Genomic DNA, 23,069 nt, shown 5'->3' on the forward strand with positions numbered 1-23,069 from the left:
CCATAACCAGCCTTGGTTGACGTACAATTTCCAAGTGTGAAAAACCCACTCATTGCGAGGCCGGCTTTACAATGCCAGAATGACTAGATGACATTATGAGGCCGGCTTTACAATCAAGCACATTTTCACACATAGAACCTAGCTGTTGAATTCTGTCCCAATTGCAGCACATATGCTGCAAGCGCAACAGCATCCAACAGCTAATTTCAAAGTGTCAAAAACCATCTCATTGCAAGGACGGCTTTACAATGCCAGCATGGCTTGATGACATTGCAAGGCCGGCTTTACAATGTCCGCCCACCCACGGTTTATCGCTTGATGATCCTGGCTATTACCCCCTTACCCTCTAACCCTAACCTGTCACTTACTGTAAACTGTCAGGCTTTACTGTAAACTGTCAGGCTTACTGTTAGCCTTACTGTAAACTGTCAGGCTTGACAGAGGCCACCCCCGGCTGCTGCCGCCTGCTCTCGTCCACTTTACATGAGAGGTTAATCTCGACTGAGCCTAATGAGTGAGACTACAGACAGACTGACAGACACTGAAACTTTTGGTGAGTTTTATTTTCAGACATTTTACAGACTCAAAGATGTAACTTTAACAGAAAAGTGATGAATCATTAAAATCTGGTTGCTGTAACAAACGGTCATCTTCACTTTATTTTTTTAATTCTCAGTACCTGTCCAGACAGAGGCTAATTAGCATGAAGCTAACAGTGGTAACGTATTTTTATTCTGAACAAACTCAACCGTAAACTAAATAAATAAAATCAAGCTGAACCAACAGAAACAATCTGACTCTTCCAGTGCTCACAGGTGCATTATGGGTACTGTAGTGCTGGGCTGTGACCCGGCGCAGAGGGAGCACTCGCTTTGTGGCGGGGGACATCCGGCGGGGCCCCGCAGAGTCTGCTTTAGGGCCGAACCTTCATACACGCCAGTGGTTGAACGCAGCGCTGAGCCGAGACACCTGAATGCACCGCTGAGTGGAGACACCTGAATGCACCGCTGAGTGGAGACACCTGAACGCACCGCTGAGTGGAGACACCTGAACGCAGCGCTGAGGGGAGACACAAAGGGAGAGTGTTACTGTGATGTCACTGAGGGACAGTTTGTGATAGAGCCAGCAGCAAACGCATCCATCAATACAGTAAGGGTTCATCGTTGAGAGTAGGGCTGCAGCTATCAAGTATTTGAGTATTTTAGTAATCAAGTATTCAACCCATTATTCCATCGATTAATCGGATAAGAAATACTTTTGTTTCATTGAAGAGCAATAATATAAAGCTACATTTTTATTGCCTACATTGCTTACAATATCATCTCTCAAACTAAACTATTAGGTGCAGTTAAGTGCCATATTACATTGTTTTTAAAGAAATGCAATAACAACCTCCAATTAAGGCATACATTACCTTCAGTTGTACATCTTAACTTTCACAACTACAAGTTTCAAACTGAGACTGATCTGTATATAGGCCTATATGTAAACATTAGTTATACTCAAACTATTTTCATTTATATATTTGATTACAATGTCACACAGCTCTGTTACTCTTATGCTAGTAGATCATTGATCAGCTGTTAGCGTGAAGAGAGAGTGTCAACAATCAGCTGTTTTTCTGAAGGGATAGTCAACACCTCGGCTCTTAAGATCAGATTGTGGTCACCGCTACGTATTGTCTTGTCTTTGTGTTTGGTAGTTGTGTGTGGTGTAGTTCCATCGTCCATACGACTCTGTGACTGACTTTAGTCGGTCCTCTTGGTGGAACGGATAATTAAGTTAGACTCCATGTTTTCTGTTGAGATGCTGAAACATTGACGTCGTGCTATTATTGTGCTAAGCTAGTTCCATTTTGCAGTAGACACACTGTACAGTTTTAGTTTTAATTACATTTCAACTGATTCCAAACTTGCTCTTCTCTTAGCCCCTCCCAGCCTGTCTCTTCTCTTAGCCCCTGTCTCTTCTCTTAGCCCCTGTCTCTTCTCTTAGCCCCTGTCTCTTCTCGTAGCCCCTCCCAGCCTGTCTCTTCTCTTAGCCCCTGTCTCTTCTCTTAGCCCCTGTCTCTTCTCTTAGCCCCTCCCAGCCTGTCTCTTCTCTTAGCCCCTCCCACCCTGTCTCTTCTCTTAGCCCCTGTCTCTTCTCTTAGCCCCTGTCTCTTCTCATAGCCCCTGTCTCTTCTCTTAGCCCCTGTCTCTTCTCTTAGCCCCTGTCTCTTCTCTTAGCCCCTGTCTCTTCTCTTAGCCCCTGCCAGCCTGTCTCTTCTCTTAGCCCCTGTCTCTTCTCTTAGCCCCTGCCAGCCTGTCTCTTCTCGTAGCCCCTCCCAGCCTGTCTCTTCTCTTAGCCCCTGTCTCTTCTCATAGCCCCTCACTATTTACGCTCTCTTTCTTCATTTTGTAATCTAAACGCCAGAGGGGGATTATGGTCTGCCTTCTTTAAATCCACCAGAGAGGTCGGTCAGTGTAGTGTCTGAATCCCCTGAAGTCCTTTTTGATCTTTTTGGTTCAGTCAAACTTAACAACTTAAAAAAGGTCAAAGTAAATCACCTGGTCACATGACTGCTGCACAATGCATCTTTTCATTATCGTCATGGCGATATCAAGTGTGCATGAACACATCGTGAAAAACACTCAGAGACTTTTATGCAAGTTGAAAGAAAATAGCAGAAAACTGCACCTTAAAATATAACTTTTTATTCAATTAAATGTTTGATTTGTTGAATAAATGATAACCTTTCATTAGTTTTAAACACTTTAATATCTGTTATTTATCACAAGATATATATTACGTTAATATTATATATAAATATAAATGCAGGGTAGTCCAGCGGCGGGTTACCTGCTCTACTGCAGTAAATATTAGTTATATATAAATATAAAGGTTACCTGCTCTACTGCAGTATATATTAGTTATATATAAATACAAAGGTTACCTGCTCTACTGCAGTATATATTAGTTATATATAAATATAAAGGTTACCTGCTCTACTGCAGTATATATTAGTTATATATAAATATAAAGGTTACCTGCTCTACTGCAGTATATATTAGTTATATATAAATACAAGGTTACCTGCTCTACTGCAGTATATATTAGTTATATATAAATATAAAGGTTACCTGCTCTACTGCAGTATATATTAGTTATATATAAATATAAAGGTTACCTGCTCTACTGCAGTATATATTAGTTATATATAAATATAAAGACAGGTTACCTGCTCTACTGCAGTATATATTAGTTATATATAAATATAAAGGTTACCTGCTCTACTGCAGTATATATTAGTTATATATAAATATAAAGGTTACCTGCTCTACTGCAGTATATATTAGTTATATATAAATATAAAGGTTACCTGCTCTACTGCAGTATATATTAGTTATATATAAATATAAAGACAGGTTATCTGCTCTACTGCAGTATATATTAGTTATATATAAATATAAAGGTTACCTGCTCTACTGCAGTATATATTAGTTATATATAAATATAAAGGTTACCTGCTCTACTGCAGTATATATTAACACGGAATACAGTAAATATTAGTTATATTATATATTAAGTTATATATTATACATATTAGTTATATTATATATTCTAGGTTACCTGCTCTAGGGCGAGGAGAAGCTCAGTGGATCCAGCTGGTTCATCTTCAGCTGGTTGTCGAGGATCTGGAAGATCTCCTGGATGTTCGGGACGTACCCCGACTGCAGCTTGGACCACACAGGGACATCTGAAAGGGGGACAGGAAACAGTGTTACACCACACAGGGAGGACCAGTCAGAGAGGGGACAGGAAACAGCGTTACACCAGACATGCATACATTCACTCTATGCTTTTTTTTTTTTGGAGCTTTCGATGCTTTAGAGACAGACAGGAAACTGTAGCTGCTCCTATGTCCTTCCCTAACCACCTTTGGTCCAGTGTATGCTATGCTAGCTATGCTAAAGGATAGTCCAGTGTATGCTATGCTAAAGGATAGTCCAGAGATCAGCATTGAAGCAGCTTTTCTTCTAACTAAGACCCTTTGAACGGCTCTCAACATGGCTGCCACTTGATTTTACTACGTTAGATTGGGATTATATATTCATACCTGCAAACTCAGAAGGGCTGAAAAAGGTGACACGTCATCACTTATTTCACCAGTAAATTCCTGTTAAACGACAAAAACAGCCACTGGATGGGAAAAGGGTATTTTACAACAACTTTGAATGCAGCACGAGGCTGGCGAGGCGAGTTTCAAGTGAACGCAACATCTGTGTTTTTCAGACAACAATAGCTGCAGACTGTTGGATCCTCTCCAGTGAAATACAGACACACTTTACACCGTTTAGCTGTCAGCATTTTAGCATGTTTACTCCAGCTGCTAGCTAACGGTAGGATGTTTCAGTTCCCTCTAACGTCCGTTTTAGGAGCATCAAAGAGAAGCGTAGGCATTTAAGAAGCACCTAAATGAGGCACCGAAATCTGCGTTGCTATTCGGTCCGGTAGATACCGGTCGTTAAGGCACCGGTGCCGTATTAGTACCGGGTCTCGGACCCCCCCCCCCAAATATAAAAACTCTTCGGAGCTACACGATTCACGTGGATGACATTTTCCCCTTTCAAAACAGCGAATTTCGCCGAAAAGCAACTAGCTGGCAGGTATGTATATATAACAATAATCCTATACGTTAGGAACCTTCCTGGGAACAGGAAGTAGCAGCAAGTCCCTCGGCCAATGAGAACTCACCGTTAAGCGTGATTTCGAAGGCTCCGGTGGACAGGAAGTGAGTCTCCATCATGTTGCAGAGGAAGAAAGCCATCAGACAGGAGAAGATCTGTAAAACAACAGGACACAGGTTAAATCTGTTGCCGTGGGGACCGGCTGGAGCCTGCGTTGCCGCGGTAACATACCTTGTTGTCCTGACTCCAGGTCCAAGCTCGGGGAGTGTCGAGGCCGAAGAGAAGAAACGGATTCTGACCGCTGACGACCAGCAAGATGGAGACGAGTTTCAGGAAGGAGACCAGCTGACCCAGGACTCTGAAACATGGGTCATTGGAACACATACATTATATATATATATATATATATATATATATATATATATATATATATATATATATATATATATATATATATATATATATATATCTATCTATCTATCTATCTATCTATCTATCTATCTCTATATATATATATATACACACACACACACACACAGAAAGACTAGCAGTCCAACATCACTGACCTCATTATTATAAATTAAATTTTTTTGGTAGAAGTGATATTTCTACATGGTAAATAATTTCCTAGTAAGTGTTGTAGAGTCCTAGAAAACCAACAGAGCCACCAGTCATGACATGATGCTGCTCATTCTGGGTGATTGAATCTGTAATTAAAAGGGGCATGTTTAAAATAATAGCAGTGTTGTGTTGTGTTCAGTTAGTGAGGTGATTGATTCTGTGAAGAAACAGGTGTCAGTTATGGCTCATATTTAAGGAAGGAAGGAAGGAAGCAATTGTTGTGCATGCGACCAAAATTTGAAAGGGTGCGACTAAGATTGTTCCTAGGTCTCACCGGTGCACCTAACGTCGTCGCATCCGCTGCCTCTCCACGAGCGAAGCGATGTCCTTTATATCGATATGGTTTAATGTTGAGTTACATGACCCATTCCTTCTGTAAAGCCGTGCCTGTGTTTGGATCTCTCCTCCGCGCAGCCCCCGCGCAGCCCCCGCGCAGCCCCCCCCAATTCAATCACTCACTCACTCACTCACTCACTGCCCCCCTGCAACATGGAGAGACACAGCGCCGCCGGTCCAAACTGCTGACATTTGTCTACAGTTTTAATTGTTATTAACACAGCTGTATATTAAGTATGAGAGGAAACCTGTATTTCTAACACAGCTGTATATTGTTAAGTATGAGAGGAAACCTGTATTACTAACACAGCTGTATATTGTTAAGTATGAGAGGAAACCTGTATTATTACCACAGGTGTATATTGTTAAGTATGAGAGGGAAACCTGTATTATTACCACAGGTGTATATTGTTAAGTATGAGAGGAAAACTGTATTACTAACACAGCTGTATATTGTTAAGTATGAGAGGAAAACTGTATTATTAACACAGCTGTATATTGTTAAGTATGAGAGGAAACCTGTATTATTACCACAGCTGTATATTGTTAAGTATGAGAGGAAACCTGTATTTCTAACACAGGTGTATATTGTTAAGTATGAGAGGAAACCTGTATTATTACCACAGGTGTATATTGTTAAGTATGAGAGGGAAAACTGTATTATTAACACAGCTGTATATTGTTAAGTATGAGAGGAAACCTGTATTATTAACACAGGTGTATATTGTTAAGTATGAGAGGGAAACCTGTATTATTACCACAGGTGTATATTGTTAAGTATGAGAGGAAACCTGTATTACTAACACAGCTGTATATTGTTAAGTATGAGAGGAAACCTGTATTATTAACACAGGTGTATATTGTTAAGTATGAGAGGAAACCTGTATTACTAACACAGCTGTATATTGTTAAGTATGAGAGGAAACCTGTATTGGTACCAGTGTTTCTGCTGGTAACTCTCCGTTATTGCGGCCGCCACGGCAAAAAACACAGAAGTTATTAAATGCAACTAACTTCAGTGTGTTGAGTAATAGCGTGAGACGGAGCCTGCTGGACTTGGGCGAGAGATGGGACCCATGGCCAGAATATCATAGTTCATAAAAATGCAGCGCAGTGACGATACAGACATTTCATACACAAGACGTGTGTTAACGCCGCTGACCCGCCAAAGAGCATTCAACCCGTGCTGGACCCATTCATAATGAGTCAGCCGTCACTCTGTTAGTAGCATACACAGTCCATCACACTCCCCCTCTGTCTCTCCCCCTCTCTCCCTATATGAGCTACTGGGCTATCCGTAAATCTGTTATTGTTGTTGAAAACAAGTGAAGGAGCTTTCTCAGAGATATATTTTTTTTTAATATATCCAAGGCTATTTATTTCAGATAATTTACATGTGTTGCAGCTGTATATTTATATAACTGGTAAAGGAAACCCTGTCTTTGCATTTTATTCACATATGTTTTAATAAAAGAGCTTGTGAAAAGTGGCTTTGACTTAAAACTGAACATTTAGCCCACTTTGTAAAATAATATATATTAGAGACAGCGAGGGGGGGGACCCGCTATAAGACTTTGAGTACAGTATAATTGGGCTTCAAATAAAAAAATGTACCAACTCCTTATTCTTGTTTAAAATATTTGACATGATAGAGAGATATATATATATATATATATGTATATATATATATATATATATATATATAGCATGATAAAAAGGTGACCCTGAAATTGTGGCGTTAATGGCGATGCAAGGAAACATTTGGGTGTACCTAAATTTTGTGCTGGTGCACCTAAATAAAAACAGTTAGGCGCACCAGTGCGACCAAGGCAAAAAGTTAGTCGGGAGCCAGAGCTGTATAGTAACGAAGTAGAACTACTTCACTACTCTACTTAAGTACTAAAAGGCTGTATGTGTACTCTACTGAAGTATTATTTTTTTTATGTGCTGCATCGTTACTCGTTACTGTTGTGAATTCCTCACGCAACGGAGACTATGTAGGTTAGTGTGTGTACGTTAGTTACGTACGCTAATTACATAATTTACGTAAGAAATCCCCGAGATCACGGCGTGTTTCTTTTCATTACGGTTCAGAAGTCAGACACGATGTAAGTTTGTACTCTTTCTATTTAGCTATTGTTGCAGCAGATGAAGCTATTCCTGAGTTGTTTGAGTCTGCAGTGAGTCCTGAATGTTAACCGTTGACCCTGTGATGTGAAGCTGCTAGTGTATCGGTACTTTGCTAGCTTGCTAACTTTCCTGTTCATCACACATGTTACTAGCTAGTGTGTGATAACTTTTTGGGGGCTTTAATCATTACTGTGCTGGAGAGGATGTTTATTTTACTTGCACAGTGTGATAATTGTACATTTTATTTCAGTATGTTAATATTTGTTATTTTTAATATAATTAATATTTGTTAATTCCTTTGGCTAAACATTTGACATAATATAAAAACAATATGATATTCAAACTTTTGACTGCTTTCTTGAATAACTAAATAACACAATACTTGTACTTTTACTTTCAGTACTTGAGTAGTACATTTTAAAATAAACTACTTGCAATACTTAAGTACAAAATAATGTTGAATACTTTGGTAGTTCTACTTAAGTGTTGTGCTTAAAGAGCACTTCTACACAAGTCACTTTTTTGAAAGAGCACTTGTACTTTTACTCAAGCATGGGTCTCTAGTACTTTATACACCGCTGTCTGAAGCCCTGAGTTATACTGGTTTATATACAGTTATACTGGTTTATATACAGTTATACTGGTTTATATACAGTTATACTGGTTTTACGATCAGCAAGATGGAGACGAGTTTCAGGAAGGAGACCAGCTGACCCAGGAATCTGAAACACACACATACATACATATATGTGTGTGTGTGTGTGTGTGTATATGTATGTATGTATGTATGTATGTATATATATATATATATATATACACACACACATATACACACACATATATACATACACACACACACACACACACACACACACACACACACACACACGCATTCACACACATACGCATGCACACATACGCACGCAAAAATAAAATATAAATAAAACATGGTGCTGATTGAAAAGTCTCGCAGGAGTTTCAGATTATCAGTTTAGTTATGTCACAGCTTACCTGTTGAGGGGGGTGGGGGGGTAGTTTTCTCCCTCGATGTGGATGTCCGGATACAGCTGGCTGATCGCCCGGGAATACTCCTGAAACACTTTACTGTAGCCTCAAGAGATACTGAAACACAGACAGAGAGAGAGATACTGAAACACACAGAGAGACAGAGAGATACTGAAACACAGAGAGAGAGAGAGAGAGAGAGAGAGAGAGAGAGATACTGAAACACACAGAGAGATACTGAAACACAGAGAGATACTGAAACACAGAGAGATACTGAAACACAGAGAGAGAGAGAGAGAGAGATACTGAAACACACAGAGAGACAGAGAGATACTGAAACACAGAGAGAGAGAGAGAGAGATACTGAAACACACAGAGAGATAGAGAGATACTGAAACACACAGAGAAAGAATACTAGTTACTACCACTACCCTATAATACTAGACTACAGCAGAGACCATAGAGCTAGTCCAGACTACAGCAGTGATCATAGAGCTAGTCCAGACTACAGCAGAGACCATAGAGCCAGTTTAGGTCTCTTAGCTCATAGCTTTAGCGGCAGACTGTTGTACGTCCCGCTGTTGTAATCCTCTTCAGTGAATTACAGACACACTCTTACACAGTTTAGCTGTCATCATTTTAACATGTTTAATCCAGTTACTACTGTAAATAATGGTAGGCTAACGTTACCTGCTGCCAGGTGTAACGTATTGTTAGTGTTTACTAGCTAACGGCAGGCTAACGTTACCTGCTGCCAGGTGTAACGTGTTGTTAGTGTTTACTAGCTAACGGCAGGCTAACGTTACCTGCTGCCAGGTGTAGGTTATGTTAACCCTAACCCACAGACCTACTGATGCTAACTGTTAGCACTAACTCACCAGTACATTATCTGCTAATGCTAGCTGTTAGCTCGCTGCTCTTACATTGTATCCACTGATGCTAACTGTTAGCTCGCTGTTAGCACTAGCTCACCAGTTCATTATCTACTGATGCTAACTGTTAGCTCCCTGCTAGTGCTAGTACATTGTATCTACTGATGCTAACTGTAAGCTCGCTGCTAGCGGTAACTCACCAGTACTGGAACTTGAGCAGGGGCCCGGTGTACAGGGAGGGCTTGGCGGGTTTCCCGGGCCCCGGGGAGAGGCCGGGGCTGTCCGCTGATTGGCTGTGGGCCTCCTGCAATGCGCGCGGCGGGTTCGATCTGCCGACATAAACGTCTCGGACTGTGAGGGCCGTGAAGAGCAGCAGAGCCGCCAGCAAGCCGGCCTGGCTGTACTCCGCCATTTCTGCTGTCTCTCAGCGATCTGACGTTGCGTCACTTCCGGTCAGACCCTTCACAATAAGAGAGGAGCTGAGCAGGCTGAGATTAAATATTGGTTCTTTTTATCTTCTGGTTCAGAATTCAGATAACATGTATTTCTTATGTTATACTTCTATAGTCATTTATTTTGATTGTTTTTTTTTATAATTAGTTGGTTCAAACGCTCTTTATAAACTCTTTTAACTCGTTCTTTTCTCTGTGACGTCACATTTAGCGGCCACGCGGTAGTAAACAAAGTGACGTCATATCTGCGGGACGATCTGCTGCGTGCCGGTAGATGGATGATTTGAAGCGACTGAAGGTGAAAGATTAAAGAATCCCGGATATAGAGACCCAGATCCACCTGATAGGTAGGTGTTAATACCCAGTGTGTGTGTTTTAATATAGGCTGCTCCTAGTTCAAGTTCCCAAAGCCTTGAGCATGCGCGACGTGAGAGGTCGGAGAGGTTAAGGGCTCCCGGTCATGTAGGGCTTATTTGATCTAAAAATTTGACTTTATGTACAAAAAAGTGCAAAAGTAAAGCCACATATTAAATAGCACAGTGCATCGTTAATCCCTACCAACTAAACAACGGGGGATAAGACAGAGCAGGACCGGTAAGCTGCAACAAACAAAAGCGTAGGCGTGCATGAATACAAGATCCCAAACTGGAAAAATGCCGCCGACAAACGCAGCTAGATTTGATGATTTGGACAGTAAACTTGATAAGCTCCTGGCATTACAAACGGAGACAAACCCTCTTGTGTTGTCTCTATCGAAGACAGTGGTCTCAATTGATAACAAACTTGAGATGCTTAATGGAGAAATGCATGTCCACGCCACCCAATTAAGTGCACAGAAAGGACGCATTGACGAGCTACAAAAAAACCTTGATCAAGCATTGGAATACATTGACACGTTGGAGAACCGACAGTGAGAGAAAAATACAAAACTTTTAAATGTGCCGGAGTCAGAAGAAAGCGGAAAGGGGATTGTTCCTTTTCTGGTGAACCTAATACAGGCTAAATGGGGTTTAATGCTACAGGAGACGGATATTGAGAAGGCGCATCGACTAGGCCTACGCCAGCAAAGACCACGAAATCCATGAGGCATAATATTCCGGGTCCAGCACTTTCAAACAAAGTTATAAATCTTGAAAGCCGTTAATGCAAGCAAAGCAAACCAGGCAAATCTAACCAAGGAGACGGAGCCAAAGACCAGTACGTACAGAATCATAAGTGACATTTCTGTACAATTAAGGAAGAAACAGGATGCATTCTGGCCTCTGAGGGAGAAATTGCACGAGCTAAACATCACAACTAGGATGAGACATCCAGCAGTTCTGTGGGTTGTGATTGGAGATGAAGAACTAAGATTCCCCACTGTATGTGAAGCAAAACGCGAGCTGTGCAAAAGATATCCATCGATTAAACTGTGAGAGAGGGCCAACTAACCAAGTAGGTCCTGAGGCAGCTGAGTGAGTGAAGAGAAGGATTTGAACTGAACTTTCTTCTTTTTCTTTTTCTTTTTGACCCTTCTCTCCATCTCAATGTGGGAAATTCAACGACTGGAGAACAAAAAACTAACTTCTTTTCATTGATAAATGTATTGTATCGTTCCCTTCCACTTAACTGAGACGTTTCCGTCCTCGACAACTAATGGATAAAAAATGGACAACTAGGGTTACAGATATGTTTTGTTGCTGTTGGTGGCAGTGTTGCTGCCTGTCAAACTAACGTAGAGATATATGATACCCAAAGGACAGATCTGATGTCTGATTTAAGTTGTAATAAGGGAGAGCTGTTTAAATTTGCGATACAAAGTTTTATTTATTTTCTCTCCTCTCGGCTTTCTTTCCTCAGTCTTCTCATTTAGGTTTAGGGGTTGTAAGGGGATGGGGGGGCAGAGTGATAAATGTCTGTGTGTTTGAGCATGAATGGATGTTTGAATGTGTGTCTTTTTTAGTTTTGTCTTATCAATGTATGTTGGGTTCTGTTGACAGTAGCTGGAGGAGCATTATAAAGGAGATCCATTAGATTATTACTCTATGGCTTATAAAAGAATTGCTCAAAACCTTCCGAATATAATACAAATTGCGACCTGGAATGTAAACGGGTTGCAGGAAGGTACTAAAAAGCATAAGGTCCTATACCATTTAGGGAAATTATCCTCTGACATTGTCTTTCTTCAGGAGCTTCATTTTAAAACAGGACAGATAGAGTACGTTAAGAGACAATGGGTAGGAGAAGCCTTTGAAGCAACACTTACATCTAGGAGCAGAGGGGTGGGCATCTTAATAAATAAAAGGTTATCTTTCAAACTAATTTCACAACATCCAGATAAATATGGCAGGTACTTAGTAGTTAGGTGTGAATTGTTTGGAGAGATGTTTACTCTTATAAATGTCTATAAACCTCCTATATCTGATATGTCTTTTCTAAGCAAGATACGGACAGTCTTAGACAGCGCACCAACAGGGGTCATTATATTTGGGGGAGATTTGAATAATATCTTTAGTTCAAAGGACAGTTCAACAACAACCAGAAAAGTAAATCCACCAAATAAACTCCTCAATTTCTTATTTACTAATGACCTTCAGGATGTTTCGATGACCTTACATCCTAATATAACAGATTATACATATTTTGCACATGCGCAGAATAGCTATAGTTGAATTGATTATTTGTTTATTTCAGGGAGTGAATTAGATGTAGAGAGTGTTAGTTAACCAGTTAGAGACCAGAGTGTGTTAATAAAGGCTGCTCCTGATATGTAGGTGTTAATAACCAGAGTGTGTCTCAGTGTGTTAATATAATTACATTTATTATTATATTATCTCTGGTGTGGAACGTGTTACTGAAGGAGTTTATAGAGGAAGGCTGCTCTAGTAGTAGTATATTAGTATTAGTAGTATATCAGTATTAGTAGTATTAGTAGTATATTAGTATTAGTAGTATAGTATTAGTAGTATATTAGTATTAGTAGTATATAAGTATTAGTAGTACATTAGTATTAGTAGTATTAGTACACGGGTGGCAGTGAAGGTCAGGGACCTCGGACCAGACCCGGGAAGTGTTAGGGTTATACTCACAAGCCCCCAGCTGAGCACCGCTACGTTGGAGTTTACCCCGGTGGACGAGAGGGTCGCCTCCCTATGCCTGTGGGTTGTGGGGGGGAAAACTCTGACTGTTGTTTGTGCATATGCACCAAACAAAAGCTCGGAGTATTCAGCCTTCTTGGAGACCTTGAATGGAGTCTTGCATGGGGCTCCAGTGGGGGACTCCATAGTTCTGCTGGTGAACTTCAACGCGCACATGGGCAATGATGGAGACACATCGAGAGGCGTCATTGAGAGGAACGGCCTCCCTGATCTAAATCTGAGTGGTTGTTTGTTGTTGGACTTCTGTGCTAGTCATGGATTGTCTATAACGAACACTATGTTCGAACATAGGGATGCTCATAAGTGTACTTGGTACCAGAGCACCCTAGGCCAAAGGTCAATGATCGATTTTATAATCGTTTCATCTGATCTGAGGCCGTATGTTTTGGACACTCGGGTGAAGAGAGGGGCAGAGCTGTCAACCGATCACCATCTGGTGGTGAGTTGGGTCAGGGGGTGGGGGAAGACTCTGGACAGACCTGGTAAGCCCAAACGGGTAGTGTGGGTAAATTGGGAATGTCTGGAGGAGGCCCCTGTCCGACAGACTTTGAACTCACACCTCTGGCGGAGCTTTTCGTGCATCCCTGTGGAGGCTGGGGGCATTGAATCCGAGTGGACGATGTTCAAAGTTTCCATTGCTGAAGCTGCGGCAAGGAGCTGTGGTCTTAGGGTCTTAGGTGCCTCAAGGGGCGGTAACCCATGAACACCCTGGTGGACACCGGTGGTCAGGGAAGCCGTCCGACTAAAGAAGGAGTCTTTCTTATCCCAGAGGACTCCGGAGACAGTTGCAGGGTACCAAAGGGCCCGAAGGGCTGCAGCATCTACCGTGAAAGAGGCAAAGCAGCGGGTGTGGGAGAAGTTCGGAGAAGACATGGAGAAGGACTTTCGGTCGGCACCAAGGTGCTTCTGGAAAACCGTTCGCCACCTCAGGAGGGGGAAGCAGGGAACCATCCAAGCTGTGTACAGTAAGGATGGGACGCTGTTGACCTCAACTGAGGAGGTAATAGGGCGGTGGAAGGAGCACTTTGAGGAACTCCTAAATCCAACTAATACGCCCTCTATGTCAGAGGCAGAGCTGGAGGATGATGGGGGATTGTCGTCAATTTCCCTGGTGGAAGTCGCTGAGGTAGTCGAACAACTCCGAACCGGTCTATGTGTGCTTTGTGGATCTGGAGAAGTCGTTTGACTGGGTCCCCCAGGAGATACTGTGGGAGGTGCTGCGGGAGTATGGGGTGAGTGGGTCCCTTCTCAGGGCCATTCAATCTCTGTACAACCAAAGTGAGAGCTGTGTCTGGGTACTCGGCAGTAAGTCAGACTCGTTTCAGGTGAGATTGTCCTGCCAGGGGCTGCGCTTTGTCACCAATCCTGTTTGTAATATTTATGGACAGGATATCGAGGTGTAGTCGGGGTGGAGAGGGGTTGCAGTTTGGTGGGCTGGGGATCTCATCGCTGCTCTTTGCAGATGATGTGGTCCTGATGGCATCATCGGCCAGCGACCTTCAGTTCTCAATGGATCGGTTCGCAGCCGAGTGTGAAGCAGCTGGGATGAGGATCAGCACCTCTAAATCTGAGGCCATGGTTCTCAGCAGGAAACCGATGGAGTGCCTACTCCAGGTAGGGAATGAAGCCTTACACCAAGTGAAGGAGTTCAAGTACCTTGGGGTCTTGTTCGCGAGTGAGGGGACAATGGAGCGGGAGATTGGTCGAAGAATCGGCGCAGCGGGTGCGGCATTACATTAAATTTATCGCACTGTTGTGACGAAAAGAGAGCTGAGCCAGAAGGCAAAGTTCTCGATCTACTGGTCAATTTTCGTTCCTACCCTCACCTATGGTCATGAAGGCTGGGTCATGACCGAAAGAACAAGATCCAGGGTACAAGCGGCCAAAATGGGTTTCCTCAGGAGGGTGGCTTGCGTCTCCCTTAGCGATAGGGTGAGAAGCTCAGTTATCCGTGAGGAGCTCAGAGTTGAAAGGAGCCAGTTGAGGTGGTTTGGGCATCTGGTAAGGATGCCCCCTGGGCGCCTCCCTAGGGAGGTGTTCCAGGCACGTCCAGCTGGGAAGAGGCCTCAGGGAAGACCCAGGACTAGGTGGATGGATAATATCTCCAACCTGGCCTGGGAACGCCAGTCGGAGCTGGTTAATGTGGCTCGGGAAAGGGAAGTTTGGGGTCCCCTGCTGAAGCTGCTACCCCCGCGACCCGACCCTGGATAAGCGGACGAAGATGGAAGATGGATGGATAGTATGAGTAGTATATTAGTATTAGTAGTATATTAGTAGTAGTAGTAGTATATTAGTATTAGTAGTATAGTGAATGTAACTGCCATGAACCAATCAGAAAGTAGGTTAGATTTCTCTGATTCATGGTGTTGAGGGCAGCTGTTATCCTGCTGAGTGAAGAGAAACAGTTTCCTGTATTTAGTTTCAACTCGTCTTCCATCCCCACTCTGTCTCCTCATGTCTCAGGAAACCATGTTGAGCGTGGGGGGGGCCATAAGGTACGGCGTCCTGCAGCTTCCTGTACGAGGAGTCTGTTCTGCTGCGATCAACAGGGAGTCACCTTCATCTGGGCACACCTGTCCTTCCCCTCCTCCTGCTGGACCCCCTGAAGTCTGCTGTCACGTGTTACATGTCAGGGCGCCATCAGGACTCGGGCCGCTGTCAGGAGTCAGGCCGCCATCAGGACTCGGGCCGCTGTCAGGACTCGGGCCGTTGTCAGGGTTTGGGCCGCTGTGCGGGGTCCGGAGGCTCGCCGGTGGGTTTGGGACGCTGTCAGGAGTCGGGACACTGTCAGGGTTTGGGACGCTGTCAGGGTTTGGGATGCTGGGCGGTGTCCGGAGGCTCTCCGGGGGGCAGCAGGATGGCGGTGACGGTGCGGCCGGCTGGTACGGCGGCCTCTCGGACTCGGCGCCCGTTCACCTTTGTGAGCACTTCCTGCTGAGCATGCAGCAGCTGAGCGGGCTGCCGTGGTGGCTGAGCATCGTCGTGGCGACGCTGTCGGTCCGGACACTCATCACTCTGCCGCTCGCCACCTACCAGATGGTTGTCATTGCCAAGGTGAGTCACGCCAGACGCCAGGGGAGGAAAGCGTTAACTAGCTAACCTATCTTCAGAGGAAGTGATGAGTCAGAGAGCTCCTTCCCAGGTTAAATCAGACCTCAAACTCAAACTGTATATATATATATTAGGGCTGTCAAACAATACTTTTTTTAATCGTGATTAATCGCCAAATTTCTCTAGTTAATTGCGATTAATCGCATGTTTTATCACATGAATAAAATTCTATTATTTTGCATTTCAGAACAGTTTTTAAGTCCATATTAACAATGAAAGCCATTCTTACCAGAGGATCTTAATTGGGAATCAAATGAATGCAAAGAAAGTGACTTTATGAACTGGGCTTTAAGATTTGTATTTGTTTATTATTTATTTACTGTCAAGAAAAGAAACGTGTGAATCTGTCATTGTTGTACAATTCCTCCAAGTCTCTAACCTAACTGAGATGTAACACTAACACTTTGCTTATACAGTACAAACTAAATGGTCCAAAAACCGGATGCCACAGCAGGACATTTGTAACCTTTACGTTTTTCTAATAAGGAATGTAATAGAGATGCACCGATTACAACTTTCTAGGCCGATTCCGATTTCAGATTTTCTACCCACTTTACAGCACACACAAATATTTAATATAATATCTTTTCTTTAATAGAAAATGTTTCATTTTGCATAGAACATTTTTTAAATAGATAATTGATCGCTATAAAATACAACTATATAAATGACTCCTTTTGTGGGAAATTCACACACATCTAAAGTGCAATGTTATGGAAGAACCATTTCCTTCTTTTCACATCCAATAACCAACTAAACAAATGTGATCTATTTAGCAAACTAAACTTCTGTATGTATGAAAACAGGTAATGGCAATAAAATAACATAAAAATAAAATAAATATAGCCTTAATGCAGTATAAAGATATTTCTCAAAACACACACACAGGCCTGTTTTAAGGTCAACAGTAACGTTACCTGAAAACAGCGTTGAGTTCCTTTTTTAGCAAGTTTGCGTTATGTGTCATTGTGCATAAATATGAACACTACCGTTGCTGTCAACGGGCTTATCTGCTAACGTTAGCTACCGGTGGTTACCTCGGAACAATCCAGCAAATAGACTGTACCCTAGAGGGCCGTTACCTGAAACAGATGATTTAACGTCACCGCTCATTTTACACACAGTTTAACAACAAAACTAAACTCTTTAAAGATTACTATGTTTTTAATGTTGGTTTTAAGCGGAATGCACCCCCACTGACCTGGAAAGCGTTTTAAACAGTGCTGCAGGTATACAGCGTCTCTTTTTTTTTTTTGTCTCCTACAGCCAGCGGGGCGTCAGAGGCAGAGGGGCCACACAGCGTTTGCTAACGTTAGCTTCTTGTCTGATCTGGGGTCTGATACACTCATCAAAGTCAGTGTGCGCAACGCTATTTACTAACTAACCAATAAACTGTAGCTGTCATATTTTACGGGAGTGCGGTTTTCATGTTCCAGTTTTTCAGCCTCAGAGGGGAGAGAGAGAGAGCGGCTGACTGTTCGAGCCGTGTATAATTCCGACTTTATGACATTTCATAAACAGCTGATTGAGCGGCAGTGCGCCGCTGCTACATGCATACAGCGAAAACCCTGCATGTGCACGTGTGATGTTGCTGTTGCACGATGTAAATCATGTGCCGCCCGAGTGCATTTGACCGGCATAAAATCGGCATATGTCAGTCTGACCAGCAGGTCGCCGGTCATGGCCGATGACGTGAAAATCGGCCAATTCCGGTCACCGGCCGGTCAATCGGTGCATCTCTAGAATGTAACAATTCTCCTGGACAGAAAAGGGGGTGGACAATGTCCAAAATGACAAAAACAGTCAAAAAAACATTACAAACAACCCAGTCCTAAAACCTTATGCTGATATACGTAGTCCATATAGTGTTTAGTAACTCCTAAATAATGTTGATTACTCACTGACGTCCAGTGATCACTGGTTAATGAGACAACATTTGCACTCTGCAGCAGTTCCAGTGTGGCTGCTTTCTCCGTGTCCTACAGGCTGTGTATGGTGAGACTACTTTCCCCCTCAACAACTTTTTAAAAGTAACTTTTCCATTCAGAATCTTATTGGCATCCATTTCGGTGTCTCGCGCTTGCCATCCACTCAAAACGTAACGTTAGCCTACTGCTCTTTGGCCGGCTCCAAGCCCAAACAGGTGTGTGCGGCGTGCCTGTTGTTGTATTTCCCGTCTAGCTAGTTCCGGTGTGGTGTTGTAGTTTTTCTAACGTTACTAGTTGTTGCAACATGTATATGTATGTATATATATTACCAGGCTCAGTTCCTGTGTCTGAGTCGTGTTCTGGCATCCGGGAAGTTTATATTCTGCAGTTAAAGACGTGATGTTTTAGGTTTCACCACTTTCACACTGAATGGATGAAAATGAACGGTGTCCGTATACGTGATCCTGTTGTGTGCAGTCTCTTCTCCATCACGGTAACCATAGTAACCCCCAGGTGGTGTGCAGTCTCTTTTCCGTCACGGTAACCATAGTAACCCCCAGGTGATGTGCAGGTGGAGGCGCTGCAGGTGGAGATCTCCGAGCTGGCCAAGAGGCTCCGCTACGAAGTGTCAGTGCGAGCGAGAGAGAGAGGCTGGACGGAGAAACAGAGCCGGTACGAAACCACACAGCTAAACAAACGCTAACGGGGTTAATAAACGGGATTAGCATTACCAGGGTTACCGGGGCTACTGGGGTTACCAGGGTTACCCTCACAGGAAGTAGAATCTGTTGTGTTGTTTGTTCTCAGGTTCCAGTTCCAGAAGAATCTGCGTCGTCTTGTCTCTCAGCTCTACATCAGAGACAACTGTCACCCGTTCAAAGCCAGTGTTCTGGTCTGGGTTCAGCTGCCGCTGTGGATCAGCCTCTCCCTGGCCCTCCGAAACCTGTCCCTCAATCAGTCTGGTAAGATACCCCCCAACCTTTCCCTGGCCCTCCTAAACCTGTCCCTCAATCAGCCCGGTAAGATACCCCCCAGCCTCTCTCTCAATCAGCCCAGTAAGATACCACCCAGCCTCTCCCTGGCCCTCCAAAACCTGTCCCTCAATCAGCCCGGTAAGATACCCCCCAGCCTCTCCCTAGCCCTCCGAAACATCTCTCTCAATCTGACAGATGTGTGGTCAGATGTTGGGGCTGATGTAACGGATGTGTGTGCGGATGTTGGGGCTGATGTGACAGATATGTGTGCAGATGTTGGGGCTGATGTGACGGATGTGTGTGCAGATGTTGGGGCTGATGTGACGGATGTGTGTGCAGATGTTGGTGCCGATGTGACGGATGTGTGTGCAGATGTTGGTGCCGATGTGACGGATGTGTGTGCAGATGTTGGTGCCGATGTGACAGATGTGTGTGCTGATGTTGGGGCCGATGTGACAGATGTGTGTGCAGATGTTGGGGCCGATGTGACAGATCTGTGTGCATATGTTGCGGCTGATGTGACAGATGTCTTTGCAGATGTTGGGGCTGATCTGGCAGCGGGTGGCGCTCTCTGGTTCCCAGACCTCACCGTTCCCGACTCCAGCTGGATGCTTCCGGTGTGTCTCGGACTCACCAACCTGCTCATCGTAGAGGTACCTGGCGTGGGGTTAGGGTTAGTCGGGGTCACCTGACCTGATGATGTCATTCAACCTAACATTGCTCTCTTCTCCTTCAGGTGTTTTCTCTCCAGAGAGTCAATCCGTCTCGTGTTCAGAGGATTGTGACGAACGCCATCCGAGCGTTCTCGCTGTTGATGATTCCCATCGCTGCCACCGTTCCCTCTGTGAGTATCTGACCAGATCAGCTGATTGGTTCAGTCAGATCAGCAGCTTGTAGAGACAGAGCACATTGAAGTCCCGCCCCCATGGGGGGGGAGGAACCTCTCTCCTCTCTCTGTTGACTTCTTTCGTGTGAAGGTTTCCTCCTCTTTATTCCGTCTGCTAGCTAACAACAGAAACATGTCTAACAGCTGCTGTGTGCTGATATATTCATGACCAACAGGGTCAGGGATAGAGTCTGTCCCTATTGGTTCATTCTGGAGGTTACAGAGTTCCAGGTTCAGACAGAAGAATGCAGAGTTTTCATAATTGGATATCAGATCTTAGTCTGCGAACATGTTGGATCAAGTTTGGTCAGCGTTGGCACATTCCTGTCTCATTCATCAGATGAAACACTTACAGACATGTTGGGTCTGAGATCTCACGTTTCTGCTGCAGGATAGAAGTCTGTTAGCTGCTGGTCGGTTCACCATCAGACACCCTTTCCAGCGCCTACAGATAGCCGCTGTCCCGTGCAGACAGCGGCTACAGATAGGCGCTGTCCCGTGCAGACAGCGGCTACAGATAGCCGGTGTCCCGTGCAGACAGCGGCTACAGATAGCCGCTGTCCCGTGCAGACAGCGCCTACAGATAGCCGCTGTCCCATTCAGACAGCGGCTACAGATAGGCGCTGTCCCATTCAGACAGCGGCTACAGATAGCCGCTGTCCCGTGCAGACCGGGGCTACAGATTGCAGCTGTTTGCAGACGCTGAACGTTTGTCCGAGTGTCCACAGCGTGAGAAGTCTGCCTGGCAGGATGTCTCTCTGCTTTAACCCGCCAGTCCTCGTTGATACAGAGACATGAGTCATGTGTCTCTGCGAGTGAGCGGCGTCCAGCAGAGAGACATGACTCAGCAGAATCAGAGAGTCAGTACAGCTCAGTGGTTTCATAAAGTTAGGAGAACTTAGATTCTTGTGTAAAACCCTTTTCCTATCTTCAGAACTGTTCATCTGTAAGTGTCAGCTTCAGGTGTATTACTGCCTCAGCCTCCGTCTCACTGCAACTAACAATGACTTCACATCCTTCCAAGCCTCTGATGTCACTTTGTTTTCTTCCCCCCCACCCCCCGCCCCCAGTCCATGGCTCTCTACTGGTTTACCTCCAGTCTGGTGGGATTCAGTCATAATCTCGTCCTTCGTTCTCCGACCGTCCACAAACTCCTCAGACTCCAAACTCCTCGATCAGACTCTCCATACAGAGACCTGCTGTCTGCCTTCATCACCAAGTACTGCAGATAATACTGCAGGAACACATTAAATACTTCACAGATCAGACTCTCCATACAGAGACCTGCTGTCTGCCTTCATCACCAAGTACTGCAGATAATTACAGAGTACTGCAGGTAAACACAGAGTACTGCAGGTACACACAGAGTACTGCAAGTTATTGAAGTTATTAAAGAGTGATACAGAATCCCAGTATGAGATCATGAATCTCTATCTTCCTGTTTCTCTCTGAACTGAACAGTCAGATATCTGATATAAACGTGTGTGTATGTATACAGTATGTATATATATGTGTGTGTGTATGAGTATGAGAAGATGTAAGTGTGTGTGTGAGCAGCTTCTTCCTGTTTCTGTGGGAACTAACTAGAAACAATAACAGGAAGAAGAGCTGACCTCTGCCTCGCAAACGTTTCCTGTTTGTTTTCCTCACAAACAAACAGACATATGAATCCTCCTCTCTGTTTAAACATATAATTATAATAATGAATCCTCTCTGTTCTGCTCTCAATGTATTTATAATATAATAATAATAATAATAATAATAATAATGAATCCTCTCTCCTATCTGTCGGTAAATGAAAGCTGTTTATATGTTGATTTGTTTTCACATTAAACACGTTTAAAATCTTTGTTCTGATTGTTTAATTCATGTTCATATCTCCAGACTGACATAAGTGATCTAATTTAATGAAATGATTATTAATATTATGAGTAATAATGATTATTAATGTTATGAGTAATAATGATTATTAATGTTATGAGTAATAATGATTATTAATATTATGAGTAATAATGGTGTGGTAGGTTCCCGGAAACCTGGTCTCCTGGTTTCCTTTACATACACACCACAGTTTACACCCAATACTATAGGATATATCTCAAATACTACATGATCAATACTACATGATCAGTACTACAGGATATATCTCTAATACTACAGGATATATCTCAAATACTACATGATCAATACTACATGATCAGTACTACAGGATATATCTCTAATACTACAGGATATATCTCAAATACTACATGATCAATACTACAGGATGTATCTCTAATACTACATTATCAATACTACATGATCAGTACTACAGGATATATCTCTAATACTACAGGATATATCTCAAATACTACATGATCAATACTACAGGATGTATCTCTAATACTGCATTATCAATACTACATGATCAGTACTACAGGATATATCTCTAATACTACAGGATATATCTCAAATACTACATTATCAATACTACAGGATATATCTCAAATACTACATGATCAATAATACAGGATATATAATATAATAATAATAATAAGCTTTATTTGTATAGCACCTTTCTTACACAGAGTGCAGCTCAAAGTGCTTTACATTTGGAACATTTAACACAATAATAGAGAATAAAATAGTAATAAAATAATACAACTCGAGGCTAGTGCGTCATGTTGTTGGAGAAAAGTAAATCAATAAATTTGCCAAAAATAAACCCAACTCAATATTCTTCAACCAAACACATGAACACATCTAGAAATAGATTAAAATATAAATGACAACAGTCATACGTCCATTAACAATTCCATCTATTAATGCATATAGTTAGTAACATTCAGTTACACAACACAAGATAAAAAAAACAGCTCTCTCTCATATAAAGGTATGTTTTTAGGTATTTTTAAAAAATATTCACTGAGCTTGCTTGTCTGATGTACAGAGGCAGCTTTGGTGCATAGTA

General features: G+C 43.0%; 2 protein-coding genes across 4 annotated transcripts; one reads left to right on the plus strand and one right to left on the minus strand.

Moving 5' to 3' along the window:
- Nucleotides 1-545: 545 nt before the first annotated feature.
- selenot2 (selenoprotein T, 2) lies at nucleotides 546-10,081 on the minus strand. Its single transcript, XM_078244409.1, has 6 exons — nucleotides 9,832-10,081; nucleotides 8,766-8,876; nucleotides 4,899-5,025; nucleotides 4,735-4,822; nucleotides 3,610-3,736; nucleotides 546-1,059 (listed from the first exon to the last, which is right to left on the minus strand). Exons 1-5 carry the CDS (start codon nucleotides 10,041-10,043, stop codon nucleotides 3,615-3,617), a joined length of 660 nt encoding a protein of 219 aa, XP_078100535.1. The 5' UTR covers nucleotides 10,044-10,081; the 3' UTR covers nucleotides 546-1,059; nucleotides 3,610-3,614.
- Nucleotides 10,082-10,308: 227 nt separating this feature from the next.
- cox18 (cytochrome c oxidase assembly factor COX18) lies at nucleotides 10,309-21,968 on the plus strand. 3 transcript variants are annotated; one of them, XM_078244405.1, is made up of 7 exons: nucleotides 10,309-10,430; nucleotides 15,684-16,274; nucleotides 18,831-18,931; nucleotides 19,067-19,221; nucleotides 19,771-19,886; nucleotides 19,970-20,077; nucleotides 21,190-21,968. In XM_078244405.1, the coding sequence occupies exons 2-7, from the start codon at nucleotides 15,690-15,692 to the stop codon at nucleotides 21,349-21,351; spliced, it is 1,227 nt and encodes a 408-aa protein (XP_078100531.1). In that variant the 5' UTR covers nucleotides 10,309-10,430; nucleotides 15,684-15,689; the 3' UTR covers nucleotides 21,352-21,968. The 3 variants fall into 3 exon arrangements, with proteins under 3 accessions (XP_078100531.1, XP_078100533.1, XP_078100534.1); XM_078244407.1 differs by lacking the exon at nucleotides 10,309-10,430 and adding an exon at nucleotides 10,477-11,517; XM_078244408.1 differs by lacking the exon at nucleotides 10,309-10,430 and adding an exon at nucleotides 11,530-11,665.
- Nucleotides 21,969-23,069: the final 1,101 nt, after the last annotated feature.

Source organism: Sander vitreus, unplaced genomic scaffold (genome assembly GCF_031162955.1).
Source record: "Sander vitreus isolate 19-12246 unplaced genomic scaffold, sanVit1 ctg234_0, whole genome shotgun sequence".
NCBI lineage: Eukaryota > Metazoa > Chordata > Actinopteri > Perciformes > Percidae > Sander > Sander vitreus.

Excerpts from the sequence above, each read along its gene's own strand:
- cox18 (XM_078244405.1), top strand. The coding sequence starts at position 15,690 with ATGTTGAGCGTGGGGGGGGCCATAAGGTACGGCGTCCTGCAGCTTCCT. Across the intron at positions 18,932-19,066 it reads TGGACGGAGAAACAGAGCCG|GTTCCAGTTCCAGAAGAATC; the intron begins GTACGAAACCAC and ends GTTTGTTCTCAG. Across the intron at positions 20,078-21,189 it reads TCGCTGCCACCGTTCCCTCT|TCCATGGCTCTCTACTGGTT; the intron begins GTGAGTATCTGA and ends CCCCGCCCCCAG.